We start from the raw sequence: 27884 nt of genomic DNA, 5'->3' as shown, positions 1-27884 counted from the left end.
TTCTTTCTACAAGTTTTATTGAACTTTTACTACAACACAATGGTTCACATACAATACAGCATAGTAATGAGTCTATATATACAGAAATATGCACGATGGTTCACATATTCATGATGACGCTACAGATTTAAGCCTACGGAAATAAACCAAACAAACATTTGGGATTTCTCTGAACAAAGTTAGCGTATACCTTCCTTTCTCGTTTTTCCCACATTTTTCTATGTCATGGTACGCTATTTTACTTACAAGATTAACAATATTTATCACATGTATTTTAGATATGTTAAAATGAGACAGTGGAACAGCAGGTGACTATATAGTACACATTCCCCCCCAAGATGTATTACACTTGAAACATGATGTCAAACAGAGGGACTGCTCCGACACAGTAGGGTCCGACCAGGTTGCGACTGACTTTCGAGATTGTGTGAAGATGTCATGCTGCTGGGATGGAGATGTTATGCATCTATAAAATGGTGATAAATCGGTATAATTATTAGCTTTCCCGTTCCTCCGTTACTCCTTGAAGAACATAGTCTGACCTGATTGTTCATCAACAGTCACGTGGTTTGTACGTTGATGAGGAAGACAGCGGTGGCCCATCGTAGTTGTGATTGCGAAGCCCTGAGATGTTGTTAATGCCAGTAAATAACATTAGACCGAGTGTTTCTGTCGTAGTTGTGGTCGTAACAGATGCAGGGTATCACATGACCGGAGAGGGGGAAAAAATCCATTTTCCATTCTGTAATCTCACCTGGAGTAAACTACATGTAGTCACATTCAGAAGAGTGCTAACACGGTGATATTTTGCAGAGCAGGCTGCAGTAACAGCTCTCAGAGGCGGGAATAATCTCACTGGTCCAGTTAAACTTAGACAGCAACAACATTTTCACCTCCATTTGAAGTGAATTTGCCCTTGGGAGCTTAATAAGATCAAATTGCATGTGTGTCATACTTGAAAAATGACAAGTAGAGTCAAAGCGGTCAGATTAAAATATAATGTAAAAAAAAACCCCACATACATTTTTTATTGTGACAAGCCCCTCAAATGATCCATGAAGGTCTCTGGGCTCCACTTTGAAACCCACTGATGTCAATAGCTTAGTATGGATACACTGCAGTGTTTCAGACAGCAGCAAAAATAATAATACAATCTCCCTACTTTCATACTTTTCGCCTTTTTCCATGGACCAAAAGCAGCGACTCCACCACTGGAGGCCAACGCAGCCAGTTAGATTAGTTCTGCTACAAGAGCAGCTTTGCCTCTGAGAAACACTTGTTTAATTAAAACTGCATTCAGCTACTGAGTCGAGATGTAATTACTGCAAATGCCTCGTGGTTGACAGGCGTGTTTCCTCTTCACTGCACTTCTCAATGTGGCGCCGGCCTTGCGTTCAGTTCAGTGACTCAGCTCCGACAGCTCAGTGAGCATCACACCTTTATCACCCTAAACACCCGACATGCTGGTTTCCTCCATCCTGATTGGCTGGTCAGGATTTTTTTTAACAGAGGAAACGCAGCACGACCTGAGGTGGCGACTTCAAACTTTTATCAAACCGTCCATCAAACCCAGACTGGTGGCTGCTCAGCTGGGAACTTGTGTTTAGACGCTCACCGAGGCTAACTGTCTGACTGATGATGGCTCTGACCAACAACATGGCACACTGAGCAACATCCACAGAGTTTTAAAGGGTCTGAAATGTGATTTCACCTCCACGGACGTCACCAGTGTCACATTACATCAGGAGACACAGAATGAATGGACCTTCATTTCAAAATCAGCCATGTCTTCACTCTCTGCCCTGTTCAGATGTTCAGGTTGAATATTTGCAAATCCTTTGTGCTGATTTCTTTTAGCCTTATTATGCGCCTGATAGGACGATTCAACAAGCAGCAAAAAGTTTAGACAGTCACGAGAACGAACTATAAAGAACTGCAGTAAACTTCTCCGTGATAGACAGTGTACTTGACACTTTCTGAACTGGCCTGAAGTGGTAAACAACAACCTTCTGGTTCTCTGTTGCACTTGGAATAATTTGCAAGTACTACTCAACCCATCTCTGATCCTGTTACATGATGCAGAAGGAAACCGTATGAATGAACTCGCAGGAGAACACACCAGCTGATAACGGCATAACAATCTACTTACAGTTATCGAAGTGCTAAAATTGCAATTTTCTTTAGACGTACTACAATCTGCTTATAGTTAGCATTTGAAAGGATGATATTTTAGTGTGATAATAAGTGTTACCAGTAGCTCTAGAGGTAGTAATTACAAATGTCCTTGTATACACATGACAGCATGTTATTTGATCATGAGAAATCAGCTGATCTTAAGGCTCGGTAAGAAGATTGATAATGGTTTGGGTAGAGGTGTGGATGCAGTACAGGGAGGGGGCCACATTAAATGGCAACAGGTGGTGCAAAGCATTACCTGACCTGTACAATGGCATCATACAGCTGTAACATTACAGTGTCGATGCAAATACAAAAGGTTTCCCCCAGTTTGGACTAGAAATGGCCTGGGCCAGACTTCCCTAAAAGCATTTTTCATGTAATGTCACCTTTTTGCTATTGATTTTTTTTTTTTTTTAGTTAAGACATATAAATATGCTTTTAGGAAACCCCAGCTCCAGTCCCATTGTCTTAAGACAGCTGCTGTGTGTTTAAGTGGCTGTACATTAAAGGAACAGTTCACCCAAAATGCCAAAAGGATATGTTCCTAGTTACCCTTAGTGCAATCTATCATGTAGTTTCTGTGTGATTTGGTGATGTTTCCAGTCTCCCTGCTCCCCAATACAATGGAGCAGCATGAACATGAATTCATAATTTGGGGCAGACAGATACAGTTTGCCAATGCTCTTTGGCAGGAAACAGCTCTCAACGAAACTTTTCACCCCTGAGGACTGTGGATTACGTCGGGTATTTGCATCATTGTTTTCGGGCAGACTGGAAACCTCACCAAATCACACAGCAGCTCTCTGCACTATTTGGATTTTTTATTATTTATTTTTAAAATTTTTTTTGCACTTTGGGTGAAGTCGTCCTTGAACACTGTCATAAAACAACGGCTCAGTCTCGTTCTCAAATCTACTTTCAAACAATGAAACCAGGATTGAGATTAGGTAATCTAGACGCGGAAAAAGCCGACGCTCTCTCTTTGACATCTGTCGAAGTCGATCGAACAGTTCGCTCACAGCATACCAGCTCATGACTGGAACCATGATACATGCAAAGATTTGAAAGCTAACCCGCTAAGCAACATGCATGCAGAGTGAGGGTCTTCTGTTACAAGCTGGCATAACACAGTATACTCTATTTACGACAGGAAAAAGGTCATGTCAGCCTATGTCATCCCTACGATGCCCTTAAGAAGATGTGTCGAGGGGGACGGGGGGAGGCTGTGCATACACAGAAACAGTTGCTGGTCAAAAACCTCTACTGGAGTTTACGGCACTATTATTTACAATATGTGTGTACTAAGTAATCGGGGGTGGAATCGACCCTGTTTCAATCCAACCAGTTCAGGAAGCGACGTGATATTCTGATTGAGCAAAACAGTAACATTCATCAGGGATATCTGGCAATAAATCAATTGACTGAGTGATTGACAACGTTGATCAAGTAGAAGTTCTGTATTAAAAATAATACTCCGATTGAGTTCTGCTGAGGGTTCGCTTCCTGGATTGGGTGGACTGGAAGAGACTGGACCCCGAACCCGGGGGTTAATCACAGGAGCGAGAGTGGGTGTGGTCACCACAGGAGCATGAGGGGCTTCATCTAGTTAGAAGATTACAGGGCTACAGATCTTCGTCGTCATCTTCATCGGTGATGCAGAGGAAGGGACCGGAAGAGAGGCTGCATGCAGATGGGAGGAGAGGGTTGTTGGATGGGTACAGTGTTTGGTCATCTGGGAAGAGAGAGAGAAAAAAAGGAATTGATCACTTGGAGAAACAGAGAAAATACTTACATGTAAGGTAGAATGTAATATTAAATGCGTAATTATTGATTATTTCACATTTAGGTTTAATTTAGTTTGTCATCACTGTTATTCTAGTGTTATAAGCAAAGTGACCATGCTAAAAAAAAAACAGAGTGTCTGCTTATGTGAATGTGAGGATGTGTTTGTGTTTGTGTCCATGCGTGTGTTTTGCGTGTGTGCTGGTTACCATGGCATTAACTTGCAGCGGTCTCCTGCTGAATGATGTAGTGCCTGTTTGAATCATCCACCTCGCTGCCACAGTGTCCATCACTCCTAACACACACACACAGAACACAGACAAACAAACACAGTATTCAGTGTACAGCATAAAACACTCCTAACAGCACAGATACATGAACAAAAATCAGGGAATATCACAGATAGTGATGAAGATGAAGGCCCATAAAATGCTTCAACCAGTACATCAATACTTGGTTTAATCTCATGTTCATTTCTTGAAAAAAACAGCCATGTTTTTATTTTACAAAACAACACAGGTAATAATGACTGAAGGTAAAGCTGAAGCGACCAGAAGCACTGTTTTCTTTTTAATTTTGGCTTTTTAATTTATTAATAACAGCCTCACCTGTTGTCATTGATGTCTCTCGTTTCACTGATGCTGTTTCCTGTTGCACAGACAAAGGTTAATTAATCAATTTGTTGACTGATTAACCATTTTTTTTTAAAATATAATAAACAAATTAACAAACAAATAAATAATAATAATAATAATAAATGATCCTTAAAAATGATACATTTGACCAACAAAAACATCAAGTATCACATAAAAATACTAGAGAGATGATGTTGAAATGTGTGGTGTGGTGCAGTGTGTGTGCATGTCTGTGAGTGTGTACAACCCTAACCAAAGTATAAGTGTTTACGTGTGTGTGTGTGTGTGTGTGTGTGTGTGTCTGTCCTCACCGTTGTCTATGTTGAGTGGGTAGGACTCCAGTATGTCTCCAGTGTGTCTGCCTGCTCTGTAACCCAGTGCTGTGGAGACTCTGCTTAAGACAGCAAACACAGCACAACACAGCGTCAGCAGTTGTTTTTATGTAGATATGAACATCCCATAATATTAAAAGTCGGAGTGAAAAGGACAAAGTCATCCATATGATAAATATTAAAAAGGAAAGTCTGACAGCACGAGACAGTCACCATACAGAGTGTAAGACATGAATAATCTAATGCAGTATTTTTTACATCTGTCTATACATATAAACATAAAAATATTATTTTCACTTTCACAAAGTTTGTGTGTCTTTTTCTGACATTTTGATTTGAAGAAGTTTTTTTTTTTTTTATTTAATTTTTTTGTTTTTTAAATGATGGACTTTTTTGAGCCTCCTCTTTGGTAATTATATAGCGTCCATCATGATATCAAGCATTAGCTGACAAGGTGGTTGGACTCATTGCGACTTGAAACTCACGTGTTTGCCTGGATGGAGTTGGGGTTGCAGTTGACGCTGGCCGAGCTCTGCTGCGACAGGGCGCTCTGGAAGAGGGCGTTGCTGTAGGTGTTGGAGTGTTCGCTGGCGCGGGTGTAGGTGTAGAACGGGTTGGTGGGAGAGCACACGGGCAGCTGCTTCGGTCTCACCGGCTTAGCTGTCAGGACAATGACATGAAGTTACATTAAAATGAAGCTGCAACTGCAAATGCTGACAGGTTACACCAAAGAAAAACAATAAAGCAGAGTAGGCCTACAGTGGTCCCTCGTTTATCGCGGGAGTTACGTTCTAAAAAATAACCCGCAATAGGCGAAATCCGCGAAGTAGTCAGCTTTATTTTTTACAATTATTATAGATGTTTTAAGGCTGTAAAACCCCTCACTACACACTTTATACACTTTTCTCAGACAGGCATTAACATTTTCTCACTTTTCTCTCTTGTTTAAACACTCTCAAAGTTCAAACCTTCGTAGAAAAATAAGTCCAGTATTATAGAATGAACGCATTCTGTACTGTACAGGAGACACGGCACGGAGGAGATTGATTGACAGTCCCTTAGCCAATCAGGACGCAGAACACAATGCGCACAATGCGAAACTGCGAGGCCGCGAAAGGTGAACCGCGTTATAGCGAGGGACAGCTGTATCTTAATATGAACAAAAAATATAGTTAATATGGAAGCATAGGTTGTGGCAGGCATTTTTAAAGTGTGATACATAGAGAAATGAATGCCTTCACAGATTATGTCAAATCTGGTGTAAAAATCCCTTTCCTTTTGTCTGTGAATTCCTTTCCTTTTCCAAAACATCCATTGACTAAAATATTAGTTACATGTGAAAAGGAAAGAGGACAAAAAAAAAAAAAAAACGAAAGAGACCTATATTATCATCAGTCTCCTCAAAACTACAGCTGCAACATGAAACAACATAAACACAACAAATAGAAGAATTATCCCATTTATTTAAGTGTGACGCAGTACCGATCTGTGCTGCATGGGGGCGCCTCATGGCGTTCTTGGCCCTCATGGCGTCCTTGATGCGGTCGACCTCCTGCTGGTAGCGGCGTCGGTCGATCATGGCGCCCTCCTTGGCGTCCCTCAGTGCCGTCTCCAGGGCCTTAACTCTCTCAGCAGTAGACCGAAGACGTTTCTCCAACTTTGGAAGCTCACAACGCAGATCTGCATTGTCACGAACCAGCTGAGGAGAGAGAGAGAGGGAGGAGAAGAAAGTGAGAGGATGAGAGGAGAAAGAGAGAGGTTGATTGAAAAATGAGAGAGGAAGAGGAACGGGTAAGAGGGAGCAAATGACATCTTCTGCCTTTTACCTAACCACAACTAAATCACTGTGGAGCATTGTGGGACGTCTTCTTTCTAGTCTTTTTCATTTTGTTTTATATTTTGAATTTAAAGCTTAACTCTAAAACTGCATCCAGTCAGATTAAGCCTAAAATCACAACGGACAGTCCCGTCCACCTTAAATTAGTTTCCAAGATTTTGCTGTTTGGCAAACTGGAATTCTGGTCTCTGTCAGAAATCTTTTCTGCACATAATAAATGACAAATTGAAAGTTGAATCTCCAACTCATGTAGAAGTTTTGTTACTTAATTAGAGGTAAAATTCAGAGCAATGCAACGTTGTCTAGTGCAGCTGAACAATAATCTAAGTTTATTTTTGTGGATCCTTTGAAACTCCCAGCTGTTCCACGTGTTTCTCACCTGTTTGTGAACCTTTGTAAGTTGGTCCAGGTTATTCTCAAGAAAGGAAATCTTCTGCTTCTGGGTGCAAGACCCCCCGCTATCATCAGGCTCCATTTCGGAGCTCTGCAGAGAAGAAGAGAGAGGAGGATGAAGAAAAAAAACAAAAACAAAAAAGATTATCACATGAGGTTTGTCTATGGTCTGTGTTTTATTCTTATGTGCTTTAATTATTTTTCTTAAGCTCTGTTTTTTGTTTGCTGTAACTTGTACAGGTTGATGACTTTAAGGATTATTTAGGAGAATGAACTTAATTATCCAGGTGCTGAAACATCTGGCCTTCAAAACTGATTTTCTGGCTCTGCTTTGGAACAAAAGCTCCCCACACACTGGAGTTTCTAAACACTAAATCAACTCCCACTTGTTCCCCAATGATGTGTGTAGGAAGAGAAAAATTCAACTAATGCTGTAATTCCCACGCCTTGCCAGTAGAGGTTGATAAAAGTCATCGGTTTCTTAAAACTCTTCAAATGAATCCAAAATAAAAACGTGCTCCCTGAAGTGACATTCTGAGTCACTTCTTTGTTTTTTTCTCTCATCTGTCCATTTCTTACTCTTTTAACCCGCGACGTGAGGTCTTGAACGAACAGCTTGCGCAGGTTGTGGAGGGTCTGGAGTTCGCGGGCCTGGAGGACAAGACAGATGGAGAGGAGCTCAGGAAGGCAACTCAGACAACTCTGGATACTGAGAGTTTTTTTTAAAAAAAGAAACAGCAGACTGAAGGAAGGACAAACTGTACAGGTCTGACAAGCAAGGAGGAAAACGGTAGAGAACGTGTAGACTCAAGGATGATCCAGAGAAAATATTAATTTGGCAGCAGGGCTTGGATCTGTTCATGTTCACTTCAGATTAAAAGCTTAATTTCAAGTTTAATTTTGAGAGAAAATCTATTTCCTAAACTGCCTGAACTGAAGGTGAACTGGTCGCATAGATGGATTGTTGTATATTTTACTCACGACGGTCTCCTCCAGACCCTTGAGGTCCTGTTTGGTCTGCTCATGGCGCTCATGCAGGAATCTGAAAGGAGCAGGACATACATCATCAAAATGAGGGTTACTTCATCCTATATTTCATTTAAAAAAAAAAAAAAAAAAAAAAAAAAAACCTCCACATGTGCAAAAACTCTAACATTTCCTCTAAAATACACAAAACACAAATCTGGGCTCCGTGCTCAGTCTTCTATCTCCTAAAGGTCAAAAGTGTTAAACATATAAACAACAACATAAAAAAATGTGACAGGCGTACAGTTCGTCCGTATAAAACTGAGGATCTTTGATTAGTCAGCAGCACTAGGAGTCACAGCCAGTTGTCCCTCCTGTTTTTTTTTTTTTTTTTTTTTTTTTTTTCTGCTCCTCTCATCACTCCAAATACCTCGGTCAGGAAAAACTGATAGGGGAGAGCAGACTGCTTACTCAGCACAGGAGGAACAGCGGCTTGAAGCTTAACGTCCTGCGAGTGAAGTGCCATAAGAAAGTAATCTTTGTTCAGGATTTCATATTGACTTTTGATCAGTGTAAGCTTTTGTAGTGGCAATTAATGCTGTTTCTCCTAACAGTGAAATATGACAAAATAATTTGAATAGAGTGGATATGTTGATCTAAAAGCTGAGTCAGTGCTATGACTGCAGATCTGCCATTAGAGGGCCTCAGTTGTCATTAAAAAAAAAAAAAAAACCCACACAAGCTCTCTCTGCTGTTGTTTTGTTCTCTCTCTCTGGTATCTGCATTTGGCAGCTGCTGTGTTACTATCAAAGCGACACGAGCACTTGAAGAAGAATAAAGGACAAAAACAAAATGGTGAGAGCTATGTGGAACAGAGCTGCTGCAACATGGAGCCCCATGTCAACAACACTGAATGATTTCAAAAAGCATCCAGAAATTTCTACTGGCACGGAGGCTGGACTGAGCCAAAGCGGCATAATAACGTTTGTGCAAAGTCCTGAGAATTATGACAGGAGCTGAACTCAGAGGATGTCTGACAGCTCAAAGAGCCAGAAGATACCACAGAGACAGGATGGCGATGTGCTTGTTTTTGTTTTGTTTTTTTTTTATCTGTGATCTGCTTCAGGATTTGTGATTTTTAGTCGTTTGGACCGCACACAGAATAGCTGCTCATCCCTGACACTTACGAGAGCTCCTCCAGGCGCTCGCTCTTGGTGCTGTCCTGGCTCTTCAGACGGTCAAAGTCGGCGCGAACCTGAGCCAGTTCCAGCTCCAGCTTGGAGTTACGACTGCAAGCAGGAGAAAACAAGGACCTCGTTAAAGAAAGGGTTAATATGTGAGTGACTGAGAGCGAGAGGAAGGGATGACTTTCAGTTTTAAGTAATTTAAAATAAACTTTTCTTTAATTAACGCCTGAAATCTGTATGCATGTAGTTTCAGTAGATATCTGTAATTATGAATTATGTCAAATAACATGTATGGAAATATTAAACAGGAAGTAGCAATATGTGGAATAATATCTATGTGTAAATCAGGGTATTAACAGCGTTGTGCCACTGACTCAGTGAGTTCGTCGATGATCCTCTGCTTCTCGTTGATCTCATCCCGCAGGCGGGCCAGCTGCTTGTGGTGGACGCCACGGTGTGACTCCCCCTGCTGGCGAGGAGCCTTCTGCGCAACAAAGACGACATGAAGGATCAGCTGAATGCACGCAGGTTGTGTGGCATTTACAGAAACGGAAATGTTATCATAACTTTATAAAAACACAGTCAAGAAATTTAAACATGTCAAGAAAGAGTGAGATCTCCTATGAGATATGAAGAAAGCTGTTGCTACTCATTGTTACATTACTTTCAATTAACATTACAACATTGCATAGCATTGCGGCAATCATGACAGCTTTCTTTCTTTCTTTCTTCTTCTTATTTCATTTTATTATTTTGATTTTTATTATTTTTCGGGACTGTTCTCACAGCTTTAAGCACATTAGTGTAAAACATGTTTTGTGCTTAAAGCTGCATTAAAAATCACAGAAATGAGGACTTAACCAACAAAAAATGTGGGAAAAAAGCTTAGAATTTATTAGCTATTCTTACTGACAATAATAATAATAATAATAAAAAAACATGATCTGATACATGTATGCTCATTAATAAGCATGCATGTGTCAGGTGAATCTAAATGCTCCTCACTTTAATGTATCCCTTGGCAATTTTGTTTATTTTTCTAACAGTATATAGAGGAGACAGAAAGAAAAGAGAAGTTATGAAACGTTGCAGTGGGTGAGTCAGATCTAAATCCTGCAGGCCTTATTTTGGGCCGACCGGATGCCCACATCCGCTCCAGTCCTTTCACTCAAATGTCAGACTTGATCACTGTGTGACGAGCGACAGACGTCTTCTTACCTTGACATTTCCCTCCTCAATCTCACCCTTCTCTCCTTCCTTCTCCTCAAGCTGGGAGTTATCTGACGGAAGAAAGAGAGCAGGAGACATCAATCATGTGTGTGTCACAAATGAAAGGGAGCTCTCGGCAAAAACTGCTTGGAAATGAGAGAACTAAAAACAAATATCTCAGTCAGGGCTGGTTATTTGTTTAAATTTTGTAAATAGGGGCGGTAAAATGCTTAATTTTTCCAGTTTTTCTTTTACATCCTCTTTAAACACTGATACACTCCTCGTATGATGCTGTTTGTTTGCATGCATAGTCTTTTAATTGTGTGTGTGTCTGCACAGCTGTAAGTTTTTTATGTCTGGATGTGTGTGTGTGTCTGTGCTGTGTGTTACCCGGGTCTTGCAGCTTGGCCAGCTCCTCGCTCAGGGAGTCGTGGCTCTCCTCCAGCAGCCTCTTCTTCTGCTCCACACTCTGCATGTACTCCGTCAGAGAACGGATCTTAGCCTCATGCTGCGCAAACACACGTATATACAGTACAAATGCACAGAAACGCACACACATACATTCACACATGAAATCACAGGAAGTTAGAGCGTGCTGTTGCATAAACACCCCGCCGGGCATCACCAGATACAATGAATGAGCTTTCGTTCACCCAGACTCTTCACCTCTCCCCTCCCTCTTTTTCTCTTCTCCCCCCATCCCTCACCTGGGAGATGAGGAGCTGGCATGAGGAGAGCTCCCTGCCGGTCTCCTCCATCTTGCGGTGGCACTCCAGCTGCATGTTCTCCAGCTGCCGGCAGCGCTTCACCATGCTCTTCACCTCCGACTTGATCTTGCTGATGTAGAGGCGAGCCACGGTGAACTCCTCCTCGATCGCGCCGCTGATCTCCACCGGCTGGGAGGAGGCAGACAGGGAAGAGAAATAATAACAGTAACAATAAGAAGAAGAAAAAGGAGAGCCGTTTTTATGTAGCATTGTTCAAAAGCAAAACTACACAGTGCTTTGCAAAGACATTAATTAAAGGAACAGGCAACCAGTGAAGAGAGACTAAGACTGAGGTGATAAGCTCTGCTTTCCTTGATTGAGTTTGAGTTAAAAGCCCTGATGCTGCATTTTGAGTGTTTTTTTATTTTCTGACTGAGAGAGAGGAATTGCACTTGGTGTAAGTGGGAAAAAATAAAAACATGGAAGCAGTAATTATCCCCTTCAGGGCTCTTCTGTCGGTCGAGTGCAATACAAACAGGACGTGGAGATAATATAATAAAACTATCTGCAACCGCATTCAGTCACTTAAATGTCAACAGCTCAATTACACACACACACACACACACACACACACACAAGAGAGTCAGCACTGTGGATGTGTGTATGGGCAGGGTGAGATGTTTAAACATTTGTACGTGAATCGTGAACCAGAATAGTTAGAAAAATCATAACAAACACAGCTTTTAACGTTATCCCGTGTATCTTTATGTGCATTTCTCCCTCTTAACAAACGTCCGTCCGACTCACCAGCTTGATCTCCCCGTTGCCCACGATGGCGCTGAACTCGCTGAGGTCCCTCATCAGTCCGTTGAGGACGTCGGCGATGCGCTTCCTCTGCTGACCGCTCACTTCCTGCATGTGGGACAGCTCCGCCTCCAGCTCCATCAGACTGGCCTGGGACGGAGCGGAGGGAGGAGGATGGAGGGAGAAAAAAGCAGAAGGAATACAGAGGAGATGAGTGGATTTCACCCTGACACAGCTCTCTGTCTACTGAGCTAAGGCACACAAAGTCGATGCTTTTAAATCTCTTCTTAAAATCTTTCTCTTGGTGGCAGCTCTAGGAAATGTCTGATATGTTTTTGTTTATACTGTTTTTATTCCAATTTTCGTTTTTATCTCCACTACTGTCATGTCCTTTTGCCTTATTCTCATTTGATTTGATATGATTTAATTTCTTTCTGTAAAACACTTTGTAATACTGTTTTGAAAAGTTATGAAAAGATTTAATGATTTACATTGCATTGGTGTGGTTTTGCTGTACATAGAGAACAGCTGCAGGTACAGTGGAGCTCAGAGAGACAAAACCATGAGCTCTCCCTCTTCTATGCTGGATTTCTCCCGGTATGTTTATTTAACATCCCTGCAAATCCCTGAGTCTAAAGAAGCCGGTGAGCTTTTATTTTTAGTGGCTGAAACTGAAAACTGTCTATCATAGCTGTGCTGAAAAAAAAAATCTTTCAGTGATGTAACCGGATTTACTTTTGGCTCTTTAGCAGCAGAATAACAAAAATACAACATCAAACAACAAAATGGCACTAGATATGTATTGTAAATTGCCAATCTAATGTTTTTAAATAGTGTTAATTTAAGACTAGAATTTCCCTTAATTATTCTGTCTTCCTGATTTCTCTCTCTAAGGTAAACCTTACCAAAAAAAAAAAGCTGCAGTGCATTTTACTCTGAGTTTTCTTTATAAAATCCAGCAGGTGCCACCATAGATGTAATGTTAATCTATCCTGCTTTGGATCTACAGCAGTTTTTGCAGCCAACTGTAATATTGTAAATGAGCAGGCATTTTTAACTCATTCTCTCAAATGGCTGACAGCCATGTAAATCCTGGAGCGGTCCGTTGGCTGAGAGGAACCATTTTCCAGTCAAGTCCTCTCCAACATGGAAGCTGCGACACTGCAGCAGGTGCTTGTCGCTGTGGAGCAGCAAGCAAACACGCAGGTCCTTCTGCTCTCCCTCCTGTCCCCGAGTTCAGCTCTGATTCTGTCTTCTCCTGCCCACCACCGACGCCGCTCCCCTCTAACTCACCATCTTCTGGGCCAGCTGGTCGGCCAGCAGTTGGTTCTGCAGGCCCTTCTCCTCCACCTCCTGGCTCTTCTGGTCGTAGTTGATTGCCAGCTCCTCCAGGGCCTGCAGCACCTCCTTCACCTCGGCCTTGGCGCAGTCACTCTCCACCTGCAGCCTGCCCAGCTCGGCCTGGACCTTGTCCCCATCGCCCCGGGACGAGGCCAGGAGCTGGGGGGGGTGATGACAGTGTGTGTGTGTGTGTGTGTTAGTTAGACGGAATAGATCAGTTGGCTCACAAATACCAGACACACACTCACATCGGTAGCAAAATTCCAAAAATAAATAGCCAAGCTGTTTATTCAACAAAATATAATGCTTGTTAATGAAAGAAGAGATGAAATTTGTGTTTGTTTGTTTGTGTGTGTGTGTGTGTGTGTGTGTGTGTGTGTGTGTGCAAGTGCTGTTAAGTTTCTGCAGCAATAGCCAGCACAGTTGTGATTTTTTTTTAACCTTAAACGTCCTAATTAAATCATTTTGACCATCTGTAATTTTTAATACTTAGAAATAACCAACTGTATGCAAATATTTAAAATGGGAGTGTGTGAATATGCATGCGTGTTTGAGCGCAGGTGTGTGTGAGTGTGTCTGTGTGTGTGTGTGTCTGTGTGTGTGTGCATGTGTGTGTGTGTGTGTGCGAAAGAGTGAGTTTGCACCTCATCCTGGTCAAGCATCTGCTTCTTCAGTTTCTCCACCAGCTGGCACTGCAGGTTGATCTCGTCGTCCTGTTTAGGCATGTACACACACACAAACACACACACACACACACACACACACACACACACACACACACATACATTTACACATGTATAAGTGCATAAACAGTAAGTCATGTCTTCTCTTCAGTTACTATAAACAGCTTTTCCAACACTATCATAAACACTTGCAATCACCTTGACAATCATGCTTGATACGTGTCTGAGTGTAAAGTGTGACCTTATTATCAGCAGTCAGGGTTTGTGTGTGTGTGTGTGTGTGTGTGTGTGTGCCACATTATCAGGCAGCTGCTTGGAGAAGCTGCATAATTAAATGCTAATGAGAGGCAATGATGAATAATATTCCTTAATGTCACAGGAAAATACAAGCATCCGCATTTAGGCCACGTTGTAGACAGAGAGGGAGCTGAAACCTTTTGATCACATAAACAAAGGCAGCGTCACTCTTGGTGGTGTGCGTGTGTGCGTGCGTGTGTGTGTGTGTGTGTGTGTGTGTGTGTGTGTGTGTGTGTGTGCTCGGACCTTGTCATCCAGCTGCTTGTACAGCTTGCGGATCTCCTCCTCATACTTCTGCCGCTCCTCCTCGGAAATGCGGACCACAATCGAGGAGTTGTCGTTGTCCAGTATGGGCCGCTCCTCCACGGACTCCAGACGGGTCACCACGTCGGCCGTGGTGCGCTCCGTTTCAGGCACATCCTCTCCTGATGGGCGGGTGGAAAAAAGGAGAGGGGGAGTGAGAGGCAGGAGGAAAGACGAGAAAGGAGAAAGGAGAGAAAATCTGATAAGAATTATGCGGCTTTATTTTCAATGACGCCATCAGGATCATTTTAACGCGTCTCACCGTTCCTCCAGCGGTTGAGCTCGGTCTCCAGTTTCTGGATGGTTTCCTTCAGCGTCTTGTTCTTCTCCTTCTCCTTCTCGTACTTCCTCTTCCACTGCTCCGCAGTCAGCTCCAGGTTGATGGAGGCGGTGTTCCTGATGGTCTTGGCACTGGGAGAGAGGAAGACAAGGAAAGAGAGAGATGTGGGAATGAAGTAAAAGTGTTTTTTTTTTTTTTTTTAATGGGTGAGACATCAAGGTATGATCCACGTTTTGGAAAACAGATGGTGTTTGTAGTGCAATTTAATGAACCAATTTATGGCCAATTTTCCAGTTATTTGAGAAAAAAGACTCCCACAGACACTTGTCACCGCTAAATATTTCACTGTGTGATGAAGGTTTTGGTAAAAAGATCTCAATAGATCATAAGAAAAGCCTTTTAACTACAAAAGAGAAGTATTCCTCCCTGTTGAAAGGATATTATCCCCATGAAATAAACATCGTGAGATATGCTTTTTACTAATCTACAGCCTAATCTGTCCTGAATGCTTCATTTAGTTGAGTGGGCAGAGTCAATTTATTTTCCTTGTGCTTGGTCACCTTTCTGTCTAGACTGGCCAGGGCTCAAAATTGGTTATTGCCCTGCTCCTGTGGTGTAAATTTACTGAGTCTGAGTGAAAATAGGGAAGTTATGGTCTTGAAATAAAAGACATTAAATGTTGCAGCATAGGTAAAAACCCTATGTTTTGATATTTTTGTGGTTTTATTGCTCTCTTTGATAGTTAAAATTTCTGTTCAGATAAATTTTTTCCTAAGATGCATCAGCGATTTCCAAAGATGTATCTACCGTTGTCCGAACATCAGGGTGGATTTGGTCTCGGCATCGTTGTAGCTAGAGGGAGAGCAGCAGATAAACATGGTGGTGCGACAGTTTCCACCCAGAGAGTCCTGAAGGATTCGGGTCATCTTGCTGTCACGGTATGGCACGTGGGTTTTCTACAGGAGAGAGAGAGAGAAGAGGAGAGGATGATGAGGGAGGAGATCAGAGAGAAAAGATTGAAAAAAAAAAACAACAAAGTGGAGATGTGTAAAAGGAGATGAGAGAAAGAAAGGAGAGGAAAGATACACAAAAAAGAAAAAAGAGATGCAGAAAGATAAAAAAAAAGTAAGAAAAGTAAAAGCAATGTTCAAGGCGCGTTTGCTTTGGCTAGACTTGCTTGCTGACTTTGCAAGTCAGCAACTCAACTTTGCAATTATTCTTCAGGGGATTTTATGCAGCAAAATGTAGCACACACTCAACGCTGCCCTCCCTCCCTATTCTGAATCCCCGCACACCCAGAAACTGCCCTCAACGGTGGCAGATTGAAGGTGCCGCATCCAACTAATCTTGTAATTGGCAAAGTGTGGCACCGAGAGCTTTGGCATTTGACGGGCAAACCTGTTGAGTTGGCAGAATGGAAAGACGAGTCGGTACTGGGAGTTACTGGAGAGGACGGATTTCAATTACAGGCCAACAGGAGGGAGACAATTACGCAGGTGTTTGGAATGAGAGGAATTTGCGACATGAAGGATATTTGTTGTAAGAAAAAACGGGCACAAAACCAAGTGCAGACATGAAATATAAACATTTTTTGCAGATTACACCATATGTTAGTTTCAAATACCTCATTTCTATTGGAAAATCACACTTCATTTGTGCAAAAGGTGAGTAGGTTTAGCTCTTCAGAAATGGTACTAATAGAGAAAATACAGAGCATCATCATGCTCAAAGATAACAGCCTCCTAAGGATCTGACACATTGACAACACATTAACATATCTATAAAATAATATTTATAGACCTACTGTACCAAACACTCAGCAGTGTAAAATAAAACTGTCTTTTCTTACTGCTGTCACCACTTTAACCAGCTTTAACATGGAGCCCAATGAGGACCCATAAAAATACTGATGGTTTCATGTTTAATCTATGTTCAGTCCAAATCTATATCTTATCTATATCTCTTATATCTATATCTCTGTGTAACTTCAGCTCTCTGTCCTGGTCTCGTGAGTGGGAGCGGCTCACCGTCCCCTCGGCCAAGGCAGAGATGACGTTGCCCAGGGCGGACAGAGACTTGTTGATGTTTTTAGCCTCGTCCAGGACGGCTCCCGCAGCGCCGGTCTTGCTGACCTGGAACAAACAGAGACAGACAAAGACAAAGCGAGTGAAGTGAAATATGAGGCATGGATTGCTGAGGAGAAGCAGGGAAACATGAAGAATAACATGAAAAATAAAAATAACAGCTTTATACATGCATGTAACAACACTTAGGTAACAACACGCTCATTGCCTAAAATTAAGGTCAGAATAAATACTTCAGTTTAGATGTTTCAGTTTATTCGTCAGATGGGGTCAGATATTAAAAACGAATCGTCCAGTGTTTCCTACCTTCTCACTGCCGGCCAGATCCACCAGGTAGAGTTTTCCACACAGCTTCTGCTCCGTCTCCACGTGCTCCTGCTTGATGTTGATCAGGAAGATGCTGTGGCTGCGTGAGCTGTGCTCGTTCATGTCTGCAAGGAGACACAAGAGATCCAACGCTCAGGGAGAGGAAGGGGTGAGGAGGTTTTCCTAAATGTCAGGCAAGAGGAGGGAACTGAAGCTGAATCCTATGAAGGGAATGAAGACAGGCTTCTTGAAAATAATAGACCTATTAGACCTTTAGCTGTGGCTTTAATCTTCACTGAATGCTAAAGCCAGAAGATAATGATGACATATATGCATAATTTGGAAATGGCAGCTAGGGGCAAAACTGCCTTCTGCGAAGATGGGGATCCACAAATGACACAAATCAAATTTTTGGGCTTTCAGGAACAAGAATATGACTATAAAAATCAGCTAGACTGTCCATCTATAGATTGCCTTGGATATTTGCCTGTGCACCAAGAAACATGAGATTATCTCTAACGAAATAAAGGCAACACTTTCTTTTAAACCCCATAGTGAAGCATTTATAAATAGTGCATAAAGAGTTATGGCTTTCTGACACAGTAAACTGTAGTGGTAAGTACATATAATATTTTAAACAGTGTTGGAGAAAGTTGGAGAGTATGCCAAACAACACCTGCATCTGTTAACTGTTTACACACTATCTGTAAATTATGCTTAATGTGACAGATAGAGAGAGAGAACAAGTACGCTTCATGGAGCGATCATAATAGTAAGAGTAATTATGAACCTTATTTTCACAACAAAAAACAACTTTAAGTTTTCATGGTCTGAAATACAATAACACCATTTCCTATCCAAACCTACACCTCTGAGGATGGCCTCATCTTCATGAACTTGAATTTAAGATTCATTTAAAGTAGGAATATTATTTCTGTATTTCAATCCCTCCCTGTCTTCTTTGCGATCCAGATCAAAACATCCTGGCCACAGTGTGAGAGGTAATTTCTCCAAGAGCGGCACACGGCACAGATAAGCAGGACAAATAAACAGCGCTGTGTGAAAACTGCCTCTTTATTCGACCTCAGTTCAGGTTACTCTGCAGATGATATCTGAGGGCACCGGTTCAATACCTGCAGAGCCTAGCCTATTGGTCTGCTATCACAGCACTGTTCTGCAGCACGGTGAGTCAGCAGGCAGAAGCACAGACATCAGGAGGACAGGAAACAGATGATGGTGACGGGAACGCCGTCCATTCAGCAAATTTCTCAACACACACCTACACATCTTCACGTTCGTAATATAAACTAAAATTTTTGAGCCATACACTTTGCACAAACATCTCAAGAAATAGAAATGTATTTACCAAATATGAATAATTGATATTTAAATGTGCTGAACTACCACTTATAATAAACTTCTATGTAGGGTACTCCATATATTACAGCATGTTATTCTAAAAGTTATTTGTTATTCTAGTTACTGAAATCATCCTGATTCAATATGTGCACAGCTCAGACTTTATTATCATTACAGAGAAAATGGCATCATGTACCATGCAATGGCAAGGCATTTTTTCCCTACATTTTAAAGTTTGTTATATTTTCACCATGCTATGTTGCTGGCATTGCATATGAATTTGTATTTACCGATCTGGGATTTCAAAAGTATAAACTCATCATTTAATACTGGCTGTTCTCTAACTATTTTGTCCTGAAGCACAGAAGATTGGCAAAGCCCCACATTACATGAAATGCCAACTCAATCACTGCTCAGAGAAAGCCAAAAAGTAATTACTTATTTCTTTCAAATGCTACGGAAAGTCTGATGGGAGAGCCAGCAAACACACCCAACAGCCAGATAAGGCGCAAAAAAAAAAAAAAAAAAAAATGCATTAACTCAGAAGAGGCGCGCCATCATAAGCCTCTCAGGTTGAGCTTTATTAAAGAGGTTATGATGTTTTTGTTGAACGCCGAATCCCGAGGCACACCTGAGCTCACTCTGTTTCGCTTCATGTCGCGCTAGAAATCAAAGCTGTGAGTCAGCATCAGACTCAAAGATGCCGTCCACAACAGACAAAAAAAAAAAGATGGGGTGCTTAGATGGGGCGTCTATTCGCTTGTGACGCCTTCTGGAATGAAGCCCAAACATCAATCTGACCTGTAAACCTGCAATACAATCCATTAGTCAAATGTTATTGCTGGGCGACAGCGGCATGAGTCAGCGCTGACCTACAGACATGAGGCACGGCGGAGTTTCGCGGAATGCAAATGCAACAGAAGATGCAGGAATCACAGCTTAAAGAGCTTCTATTTTTTGCCAATTTGGAGGTTTTATGCATTAATGTAACATAGATTAATTATCAACATCCCTTCCTCAAATGTTGTCAGTTTAGTGATCAGAATGTATAAGCAGAGATGATTGCCTGTGTGTGTTTTTGTTACTAGAAATGACTTTATACAGATAAACGTTATCTGCTGTTTCTTTCTCCAAAATGACAACAACCACCCATCTCCGCCAGAAACATTAAACCAAGCTCCATCTTACTTCTTTTATGTGAATGCATGATGCCTGTTAAGTATAGTGCACTGTAGCACGAGGATTACATAACATGATACTATAACAAGCTGCATGAACTGTCACTTTACACATCATTAACTCCTCCTGAAGGCGACTGCTGGCATCAGAGAGAAAAAAAACTGGATCCCATTTTCTGATATGGAAGCCGAGGGAGAAGCTGGAACAGAGTGATGGTGGTGATTTAGACAGGGAGAGGACAGGATTCGTTTATTCACAAAAAAAATGATGATTTCACCTCGGTGTCAGCACTGCAGATCTTGTGTCATTCACTGCGATAATGATCCGGGTCTCCAGTGTTTGGGTTACAGCAGTCAAGGAGAAAGGGAAACTTACTGGTCACAGCGACATGGCGGTTGGATTTGCCCTCGTCAATCACGTCCATGACCTCGTCAGGGCTGGAGACGAAACGCTCAGTGCATCCCTGCGTCATGACAGGAGAGGAGGAAGTGAGAATTAAGACTCGCAAACATGGATTTGAGAGACATTTCTGCCTGCAGAGCCCCAATTTGTTAAGTGTTGTTTTCACCAACCTTGACATACGGCACCCTGTTCTTATCCTCGTGGACAGACAGGTTGGTCTTTGTAACTGGAAAATAGGGCGATTAAAACAAGCAGTATGTTATTTACTGAGGAAAACTTACTGAAAACATTGAATAGTTACTACCCCACTGGTTTGCATTTCACAGTTTGGCACAGTGAATGCTGTGTTACAGGGGATGCAAGAGAGCTTAAACCCCTGAAACTCTGATTTAATCTTAAGCTTCCCCTTAAGCAGCTTCAAAGATAGAAAAAAAAATGTGTTCTTTTTTTTGTAGAAATAAAGAAATAAATAAAGTATCTACTTCACTGAGGCTTGCCCTGAGGGAAATATTCAAACCCCAAATGCCATTGTTTTATGACCGGACCATGACATCACACAGAAAATATCGAAATGTCTTGTGCATCATTTTAAACACATTTTCCAAAGTGGAACATATTTCTAAAACCGAACCAGAGATGCAGAGGTTAAATACTAACCATCCAGAAGATCGCGGATTTTATCCATGTAGATCTCAAAGTATGAGACCTGAAAAACAAGGCATCCAAATTTAGATGTGGATAAAATGTTACCGTGTCATGAAAAATTCTCTGCAAGTGCAACAGAATACAAGACGCTGCATTTTGCTTGACTGGACTGCAGCAGACTCAAGACTTTGCTCTTTGCAGACACAAAAAAAAAAAAAAAATGCAGTATGTGACTAGCAAAAAGGATCCTGCAGTTTCTGCTTGTAGCAAAGCATCTCTGAGGTTTATGACACAAATAGGACAAAAGGGAGAAAACTAGAATAAAAGAAACAAAAACACAACAAAACCCCCACAGTCCACACATTAAACCAACACCATGTAGTGTAAAATAACATGAGACAGTAACACCATGTTGTCCTAGGCATCGTCTGACGTAACACAACACACACCTTGATGTGGAACTCCAGGTTCTCGTCCATGGCGAAGATGTGGTTGAAGATGTCCTCGGCAATACGGGGGATGATACCCATCTGGTGGGGGTCATGCAGTTTGCCCTGCAACAGAACGCCACAGGTGTGAGCAACCCTGAATGTGAGATGGAAGTAATTATCCAGCATCAGAAATGAATGGAAGCTCGGGCTCAAAAATGCCCCTGTAAGTCCAGTAAAAATGTGAAATTAAAAATGTAGGGGCCAAGAATCCCACCGGTAAGAGTAATTGCTTTTCAATTTGAACCCTTTTCACTCAGCTGTTTAATATTCAAATGCATGTGACGGCTCATTTGATTCATTTGATCCTGTGAGTTGTTATTTTTGTCCAGTACGTTCTGGGTGGGAAAACTGGAGCAGTTTTTGATCAGAAAACAACCGAGCACGCAGACTGAAGTAGAAAAAAAAAAAAAAGGCCAGCCCACACAAACAACTGTCACCAAGAAACAGGATAATCAATACCACAAACATCATCATAATCAAGGTCTGGAAGATGGACTGACTGTGGACAGAGAGCGGAAAACAGAAACATTCATCATTGGGGAAAGAAATAAAAACTAATTGAATTCAAGTGTATTATTTCATAATGCAGTAAAATTACCATAAAAAAGGCAAAAAAATGGCATAAAAATCACATAAAGTGGACACAGAATGGCCTGGTTATACTTAAAGTAATTACATTAATTTTGCTTAGTGGTTTGTTGTAAACAACTTATTGGTTGCATGAAATTCTTTGTTTTTTTCTTGTCTTTTCAAGTTTATTTAAAGCCCAATGTCAGTGTTTACAGTCGAAAAGGGCTTACAACAACAAAAAGGATGACAACCCATGGCTTAAAATTAAAATTCATATTCTTTTGGAGAAAACGGTTAATTTCATTGCTTGACACTCGGTACCTCCATGGTGTGGGTCTTCCCGGAGGAGGTTTGTCCATATGCGAAGATAGTGCCATTGTATCCACCCAGCACATCTACGAGACAAACAGCCAATCAGGCAACAGCACATATCCGGGTACATTTATGGAGAAGTGTGGAACATAATCCCATCCGTGATGACTGAGAGCAGACTGACCTCGACCAGCTGACACTCTACAAACAGACCCCTCGCCTGATTTTGGTTATGACGATGCTTACCCTTGACAATCTGCTTGGCACAGGTGTTGTACACTTGCTCCTGGGTGGTGTTGGTCGGGAACACTCGATCAAACACGTAGGACTTCCCCTGTCAAGACAGAGAATAGCGGCACAGAGTTAACGAAGCAGCACAGCTCAAATTGTCATCTGACTTTTTAGTTTAAACGGAGAGCTTTCATATGACTCAACGTTACAGTAAAAGATCCTGGTTGTTTTGTTTCTTACACAGAAAAAGAAAAATGAATGCTGACAGGTGGTTGGTGTTTAGCAGATAAAAACACAACAAAATGGAAACAAGATGCAAAATTATGTGTGGACAGAGCTGGGTGATATATTCATAAAACCTTGGCATTGTGATAAGATGCTGGATATCATTTACTGAGTAAATGCTGTCATTCACATTTTAAATGCACTATATGACATTTTTAAGTGCAATACACTAAGTGCAATATCTACGCTTTTTAAAGAATTTATTTTAGTTTCATATTTATTGCATGTGTGCTTGCTATCTGTCTTTAAGTGTCTTATTAATTGCACTGATCAGAATTGGTGCTCCTACTATCCTTGTATTGTACAATGACAATCAAGGCTTTCTCTGCTGTTTGAGGGTTTTATTTGGGATTTTGGATATCATAATGTCATGATGAAGTGTAAGTGTTGTCTTCTCCTGGTGTTAAAGGCTGTTCTAGCTATCCTGTTGTTTGCCTCCACCTGCTAGCTCATCGACATTACTAATGATTTTTACCAAAAATCATTGGTAATGCACTAAAGGTCAATTCGTACAGTATCGTAACTGAATCGATGTCGAATTATAAAGCCAGAGACACTGTGGTATTTGATTTTGTCCACATCGCCTGAAGATACATGCACAGTCTTTCATGTCCATAACTCAAAGAATCATTGATTGCAAAGTCGGCCACTGAACATTTCCGTCAATAAACTGAAACGGTGCTCTTGAATGCCACCCACCAGCCAGTCAATGCTTGAATCTCTTTTCCAACAGCTCGTCGTCAGTGTAAGCTACGGGAAATGATGTCAGACCTGTGAGGGTATCAGTGACCGACGTGTCTGATGCCTGGCAAAGATTTACACCGACTGACTCACCATCCACATGAGCCAGGCCACGAAAAGGCCATACAAACCGAGTGTCATCTGTCAGCCTTTATGTGTCATCTAGTTTGGAAAAAAAATACACATTTGTGTTCATTTCAATCCAAAAAAAATTCCTAGTGCATATTGGGATGGAGTATGCTTTTATTTACACCAATCAGTCAGTCCATAACTTTGTATTTGTCCCTTGTGGTTTATTGTTGTTGCTTTGTATTTAATGTCTTTGTACAGCATTTTGTTGATGTCCTCTTGAAAAGCACTTTGCTCAGCTGTGTTTAAATGAGCTCTATAAACATACTTTGCTATTGCATATTTGTATCTCCATTAAATTATCAGAAATTAAGAAAATCAGCCTTGCTTTTATTTTAAATGATAATGTATTTTTCACATTGTCCAAGTGGCTTTGAAACGGTTTTGTGGGCCCAAATTTTGGAGAATTTTCTCAACTGAGATGAAAACATGAAATTCACCAAAATAGGATACATAAGGCTTTCGTAAAGACAACGGTGGTGAATTGAAAAGCACAGTAAACATGTTGATCAGGAGTGGATGTGGGCTGAAACTGCCTCAACATGTCCTCTGTATTGTGTGGATTTCTGTGGACGGTTTATGCAGAGTTACTTTGCTGTCTCCCCCACAGTGGATCAATCCTCCTAACTCCCTTACTAAAGAACAAAAGAAGATGATATCAGCAGTGAGGTTTGGAGGAAGCCAACTCTGCAGTACGCCTTGTGCTACTCAGAGCCATATTTCATCCACAGGACCTGCCAGGGTAAGATAAAGAGTGTGGGTGGTTAAAATATGCTCTTTTCCCATTACTACCACTGCATCCAACATGGGACCAGAGTCACAGGTAAAAACAAGACAGCCCAATAATATATGGCTCCACATCCTGGATGGTGTTATTAGCTATTTTTCTGCAACACTGGCGGATGAAGTGTGGCGATGCCAGGGGAAAACAAAATGACGCTGTATATTGTTTTTCAGGAGGAAAAAAAAATGTATTTCAAGACTTAATATTAAAACAGAGTCACTTTTGCACACTAAGGACAAGACTGCACGTGTGGGAGAAGACTGTAGGTGGACAGTTAAGAGATGGAAGCTCACACACACTTTGCAATTACAGCATCTTTATCGAGAACATTTAATTAGTCGGCTAGTTCGGAAACTATAAAGCTCGTGCAAAGAGTGCGGCAGATTCGTCTTTCTTTATTGCTTTAAATGACTCCATCTTTGAAAGTGTTTTTTCCCCGCATCACTAATCACTTGAATGTATTTGCATGATGATTTTTTTACATTGATGTCTGCAGTCGTTTTCTAACACTAGGCATCACATTTTTGTGGCAGTTTTATCTTAATCTAGTGCTAAAAATGACTGCATCTTTTAAGGGATATTTTCTCTGCATTACTAATGACTTTAATGTGTTTGCATGATGATTTTCTAAGACCAAACATCACATGCTATGAAGGGAAAGTCATCTTATTTTTGAATGAATCTCATTAAAATTTGAGGCAAGATCAAAAGCTCCCGGTCAGTTTATTTTAAACTGCATCCTGCTTAAAAACTCAATTCTGCAATGAATGCAAACCATCCCCAAGACGTGTTTAGGGGGGGAAACCGCATGACACGCTAAAGATTGAGTGCACCCGAACAAGCCAGGTTTCCCCCTCGCCATTGAAACCAGGCCATTAAACCCCTGAATGTCACCATCCCATTTGAGACAGGGGCCAGCATGCAACACAATAACGAGCTGCCAGAGCCTGAGCCATATTAAATGCCATTAACAAATTGACTCATCGACAGACCGCCCCCATGACACAGTAATTTACTGGAGACAGAGATTCAGCCCCGTGATGAGGGTGGGACGGTGGAGGCAGAGAGAGAGTGAGAGAGAGAGAGAGAGAGAGAGAGAGACAGATGGAGCCATAGAAAAGAGAAAGCAGGTCAGTCAGTTTGCTGTATTATTATTGATCCTCTCTCTGAGGGCAGTTAGAGGCGTTCGTTTCTGATTCTGCTGTCAAGTGTCATGTTGGCAGGAGGAAGTGAAGGTCGGGATGAGGTGTTTCTATTATCACCAGAGGACGTCTCGCCATCATTCCTCCTTCCTCCACACTGCATTTGTAAGCTACAGGAGACCTCATGTTAGCACTCCATCATCCTCCATGTATTCTCTATTTGGTTAAACCTTCCTTAGACAAATATTTCTCTTTGGGATTAAGAATATTTTCTTATAAGAACCACTTGGGCATGAACAAAGCACCAAGACAAACATAAACATTGTAAGCAAACAACATACACCCATGTACATGAGGAACATGAGCCTGCAAATGGCATTATTATCATGATGATATTCTGTGGAGGTATAATTTTGAAAGTAATTTTTCCTTTTTTTTTTTTTTTTTTTTTTTTTTTTGCACAGGCTGTTGGGCAGTCTACCTTAAGGAAATGCTATCTACAAGCCTACAGCAGTTTATTTTTCCTTACTGATATTTGCAGGTAGCTAGAGAGGCTTTGGTAATAAGGGTCTGTTTAAATTCTCTTTGCAAATATAAATGGAGACTACAATTCAGTGATGGAGTACTTAACCTCAATCACTTCTTTTTATATTGTGCATGGGAGTCATCATATGGCTGCACAGGACTGTGAAGGAAAATTGAAAAAAAAAAAAATCCACCTCAAGAAATGGGGTAAAAGTGAACAAAACACACTGTGCAAAACATAACTGAGAAAGCTGGTGTGCACATCTCCATCTCCACACCACCTATACCCCATCTCGCTCACATCACCCCCCATGCCAAGACAGAATAACGTGCTCCGTGTGCTGCTGGTGTATCCACCAATAGAAATGACTCCCTCGGTTAAATAGGCCATGCAGCATCTCCAAATCTGGTTACACCCTGTTTCCCAGTTCACCAGTCACTTGCCAGCCTGAGTTCCCATTTGAGCTGCAACATGATCACCAGGCCTCACCTTAGGACCAATAATCCAGATGCAAACACTAATCTGATCACATATCCTGCATAATAAAACAAACAGGACTGCTTTAATCTAAAAACAACACTGCTTAAAGATGTCCAGTATTGATCTGTTGAGAAAAACCAAGGCATGGTTTGAATACTGGAACAAAACAGAATAGAATAGAATAGAATAGAATAGAATAGAATAGAATAGAATAGAATAGAATAGAATAGAATTGAGGCTCGGCAATGAGTGGCTATAAATACAGGATAAATGCAGCCACCAGCATGAGCCTGGAACACATTTCATTTTGATTTCTTTTAATTTCATAAGAATACACCAGGCCTGTACGCCAAAATATGTTATGACTCATGTTCAGTGGTATGGTCGAATAGTTTCTGCAACATAAAGCAACTTATAGGGCTGCCCTGTGTATCATTCATAGGCGGTACAGGCCGGACTCCGGTCAGCTGATGCAAGGGCCCGATGTGCGCATCTCATTAACAAAACATGCATTTTGCTTTATGATGACAAGCAAAGACATTTGGGGAAAGATATATATTCCTTGTGCGTGGCACTGTTTGTTTTGTCTCCTCGGAGTAAAGCACAGATGGGAGTTGATCATTTATTGATGAGGGGCCTGCATGCACAACAAAGCGTCCCTTACCCCGACGATGACAGTGTCGTCTCCTTGAAATTTGGGGAGGAACTGGTCCCCGCGTATAATCTCCGACTGGTTCAGAGGGCGAAAGCGACACAGCACTTTTATGTTGCACTCCGTTGAAGCATCGGCCATTGCGCAGATTCAGGGAGGAAGGATGTTGCTTGCTTTGCTGCTGGAGGGGAGAGAGAAAAAAAAGCTGCCGCTGGAGGATCGGACTCTTGGCAGGGCCTGGACGACCGTCAGAATAAGTGACGAGAGGGATGCGAGTGATGGATGCTGCTCGTCTCCGTCCTTCTTCCTCTGATGATGAGCCTGGCAGCTGAGGACGATCGAGATCAGAGGTGCGTTTTATTCTGACAAGCTGAGGAAGACTATCGCGTTTATGCGCAGCTGAGCGGTATTCCTTGTCGCAGAGAGGCGGGCAGGAGAAATTAGATGTCAAATCTATTTGTAAAAATCGCAGTTGGATCCCCTACATCATTGAAATAACCGAATCCGATGTTGCTCGATTTCCCTCCGTTGCACACTCTTGGTTTATTTAATGCTGTCTGCCGTGTTGGTTGTTTTGATTTTTCTCCTCAGATGCGGCTGTGTGCTCCGGCCGGTTGAAGGTGAGATGCTGC

General features: G+C 41.6%; 1 protein-coding gene and 1 long non-coding RNA gene across 3 annotated transcripts; one reads left to right on the top strand and one right to left on the bottom strand.

The window, feature by feature from the left end:
* LOC115361564 (kinesin heavy chain-like) lies at nucleotides 1-27884 on the bottom strand. 2 transcript variants are annotated; one of them, XM_030055004.1, is made up of 29 exons: nucleotides 27265-27884; nucleotides 22529-22616; nucleotides 22292-22365; nucleotides 21359-21463; nucleotides 20922-20970; nucleotides 20435-20490; nucleotides 20238-20325; nucleotides 17325-17449; nucleotides 16962-17066; nucleotides 15742-15890; nucleotides 14917-15065; nucleotides 14598-14776; nucleotides 14016-14084; nucleotides 13324-13530; nucleotides 12034-12180; nucleotides 11227-11415; nucleotides 10910-11027; nucleotides 10529-10590; nucleotides 9685-9794; nucleotides 9311-9412; nucleotides 8139-8199; nucleotides 7737-7808; nucleotides 7144-7248; nucleotides 6410-6626; nucleotides 5413-5587; nucleotides 4907-4989; nucleotides 4569-4608; nucleotides 4170-4255; nucleotides 1-3910 (listed from the first exon to the last, which is right to left on the bottom strand). In XM_030055004.1, the coding sequence occupies exons 1-28, from the start codon at nucleotides 27391-27393 to the stop codon at nucleotides 4177-4179; spliced, it is 3132 nt and encodes a 1043-aa protein (XP_029910864.1). In that variant the 5' UTR covers nucleotides 27394-27884; the 3' UTR covers nucleotides 1-3910; nucleotides 4170-4176. The 2 variants fall into 2 exon arrangements, with proteins under 2 accessions (XP_029910864.1, XP_029910865.1); XM_030055005.1 differs by having other exon boundaries at nucleotides 4907-4986.
* Nucleotides 7170-9963, top strand: LOC115361570 (uncharacterized). Its single transcript, XR_003928427.1, has 3 exons — nucleotides 7170-7313; nucleotides 9250-9459; nucleotides 9735-9963. It is a non-coding gene; the product is annotated as an uncharacterized LOC115361570 (long non-coding RNA).

The sequence above is a fragment of the Myripristis murdjan genome, chromosome 7, assembly GCF_902150065.1.
Source record: "Myripristis murdjan chromosome 7, fMyrMur1.1, whole genome shotgun sequence".
NCBI classification, from domain to species: domain Eukaryota; kingdom Metazoa; phylum Chordata; class Actinopteri; order Holocentriformes; family Holocentridae; genus Myripristis; species Myripristis murdjan.
This window is presented reverse-complemented; position numbering and strand designations above follow the sequence as displayed.

Coding starts and splice junctions, on each gene's coding strand:
- LOC115361564 (XM_030055004.1), bottom strand. CDS start 27,393: ATGGCCGATGCTTCAACGGAGTGCAACATAAAAGTGCTGTGTCGCTTT. Junction 13,531..14,015: donor AGATGCTTGACCAGGATGAG/GTGCAAACTCAC, acceptor CACCCCCCCCAG/CTCCTGGCCTCGTCCCGGGG. Junction 11,028..11,226: donor GCCAGCTCCTCATCTCCCAG/GTGAGGGATGGG, acceptor GTGTTTGCGCAG/CATGAGGCTAAGATCCGTTC.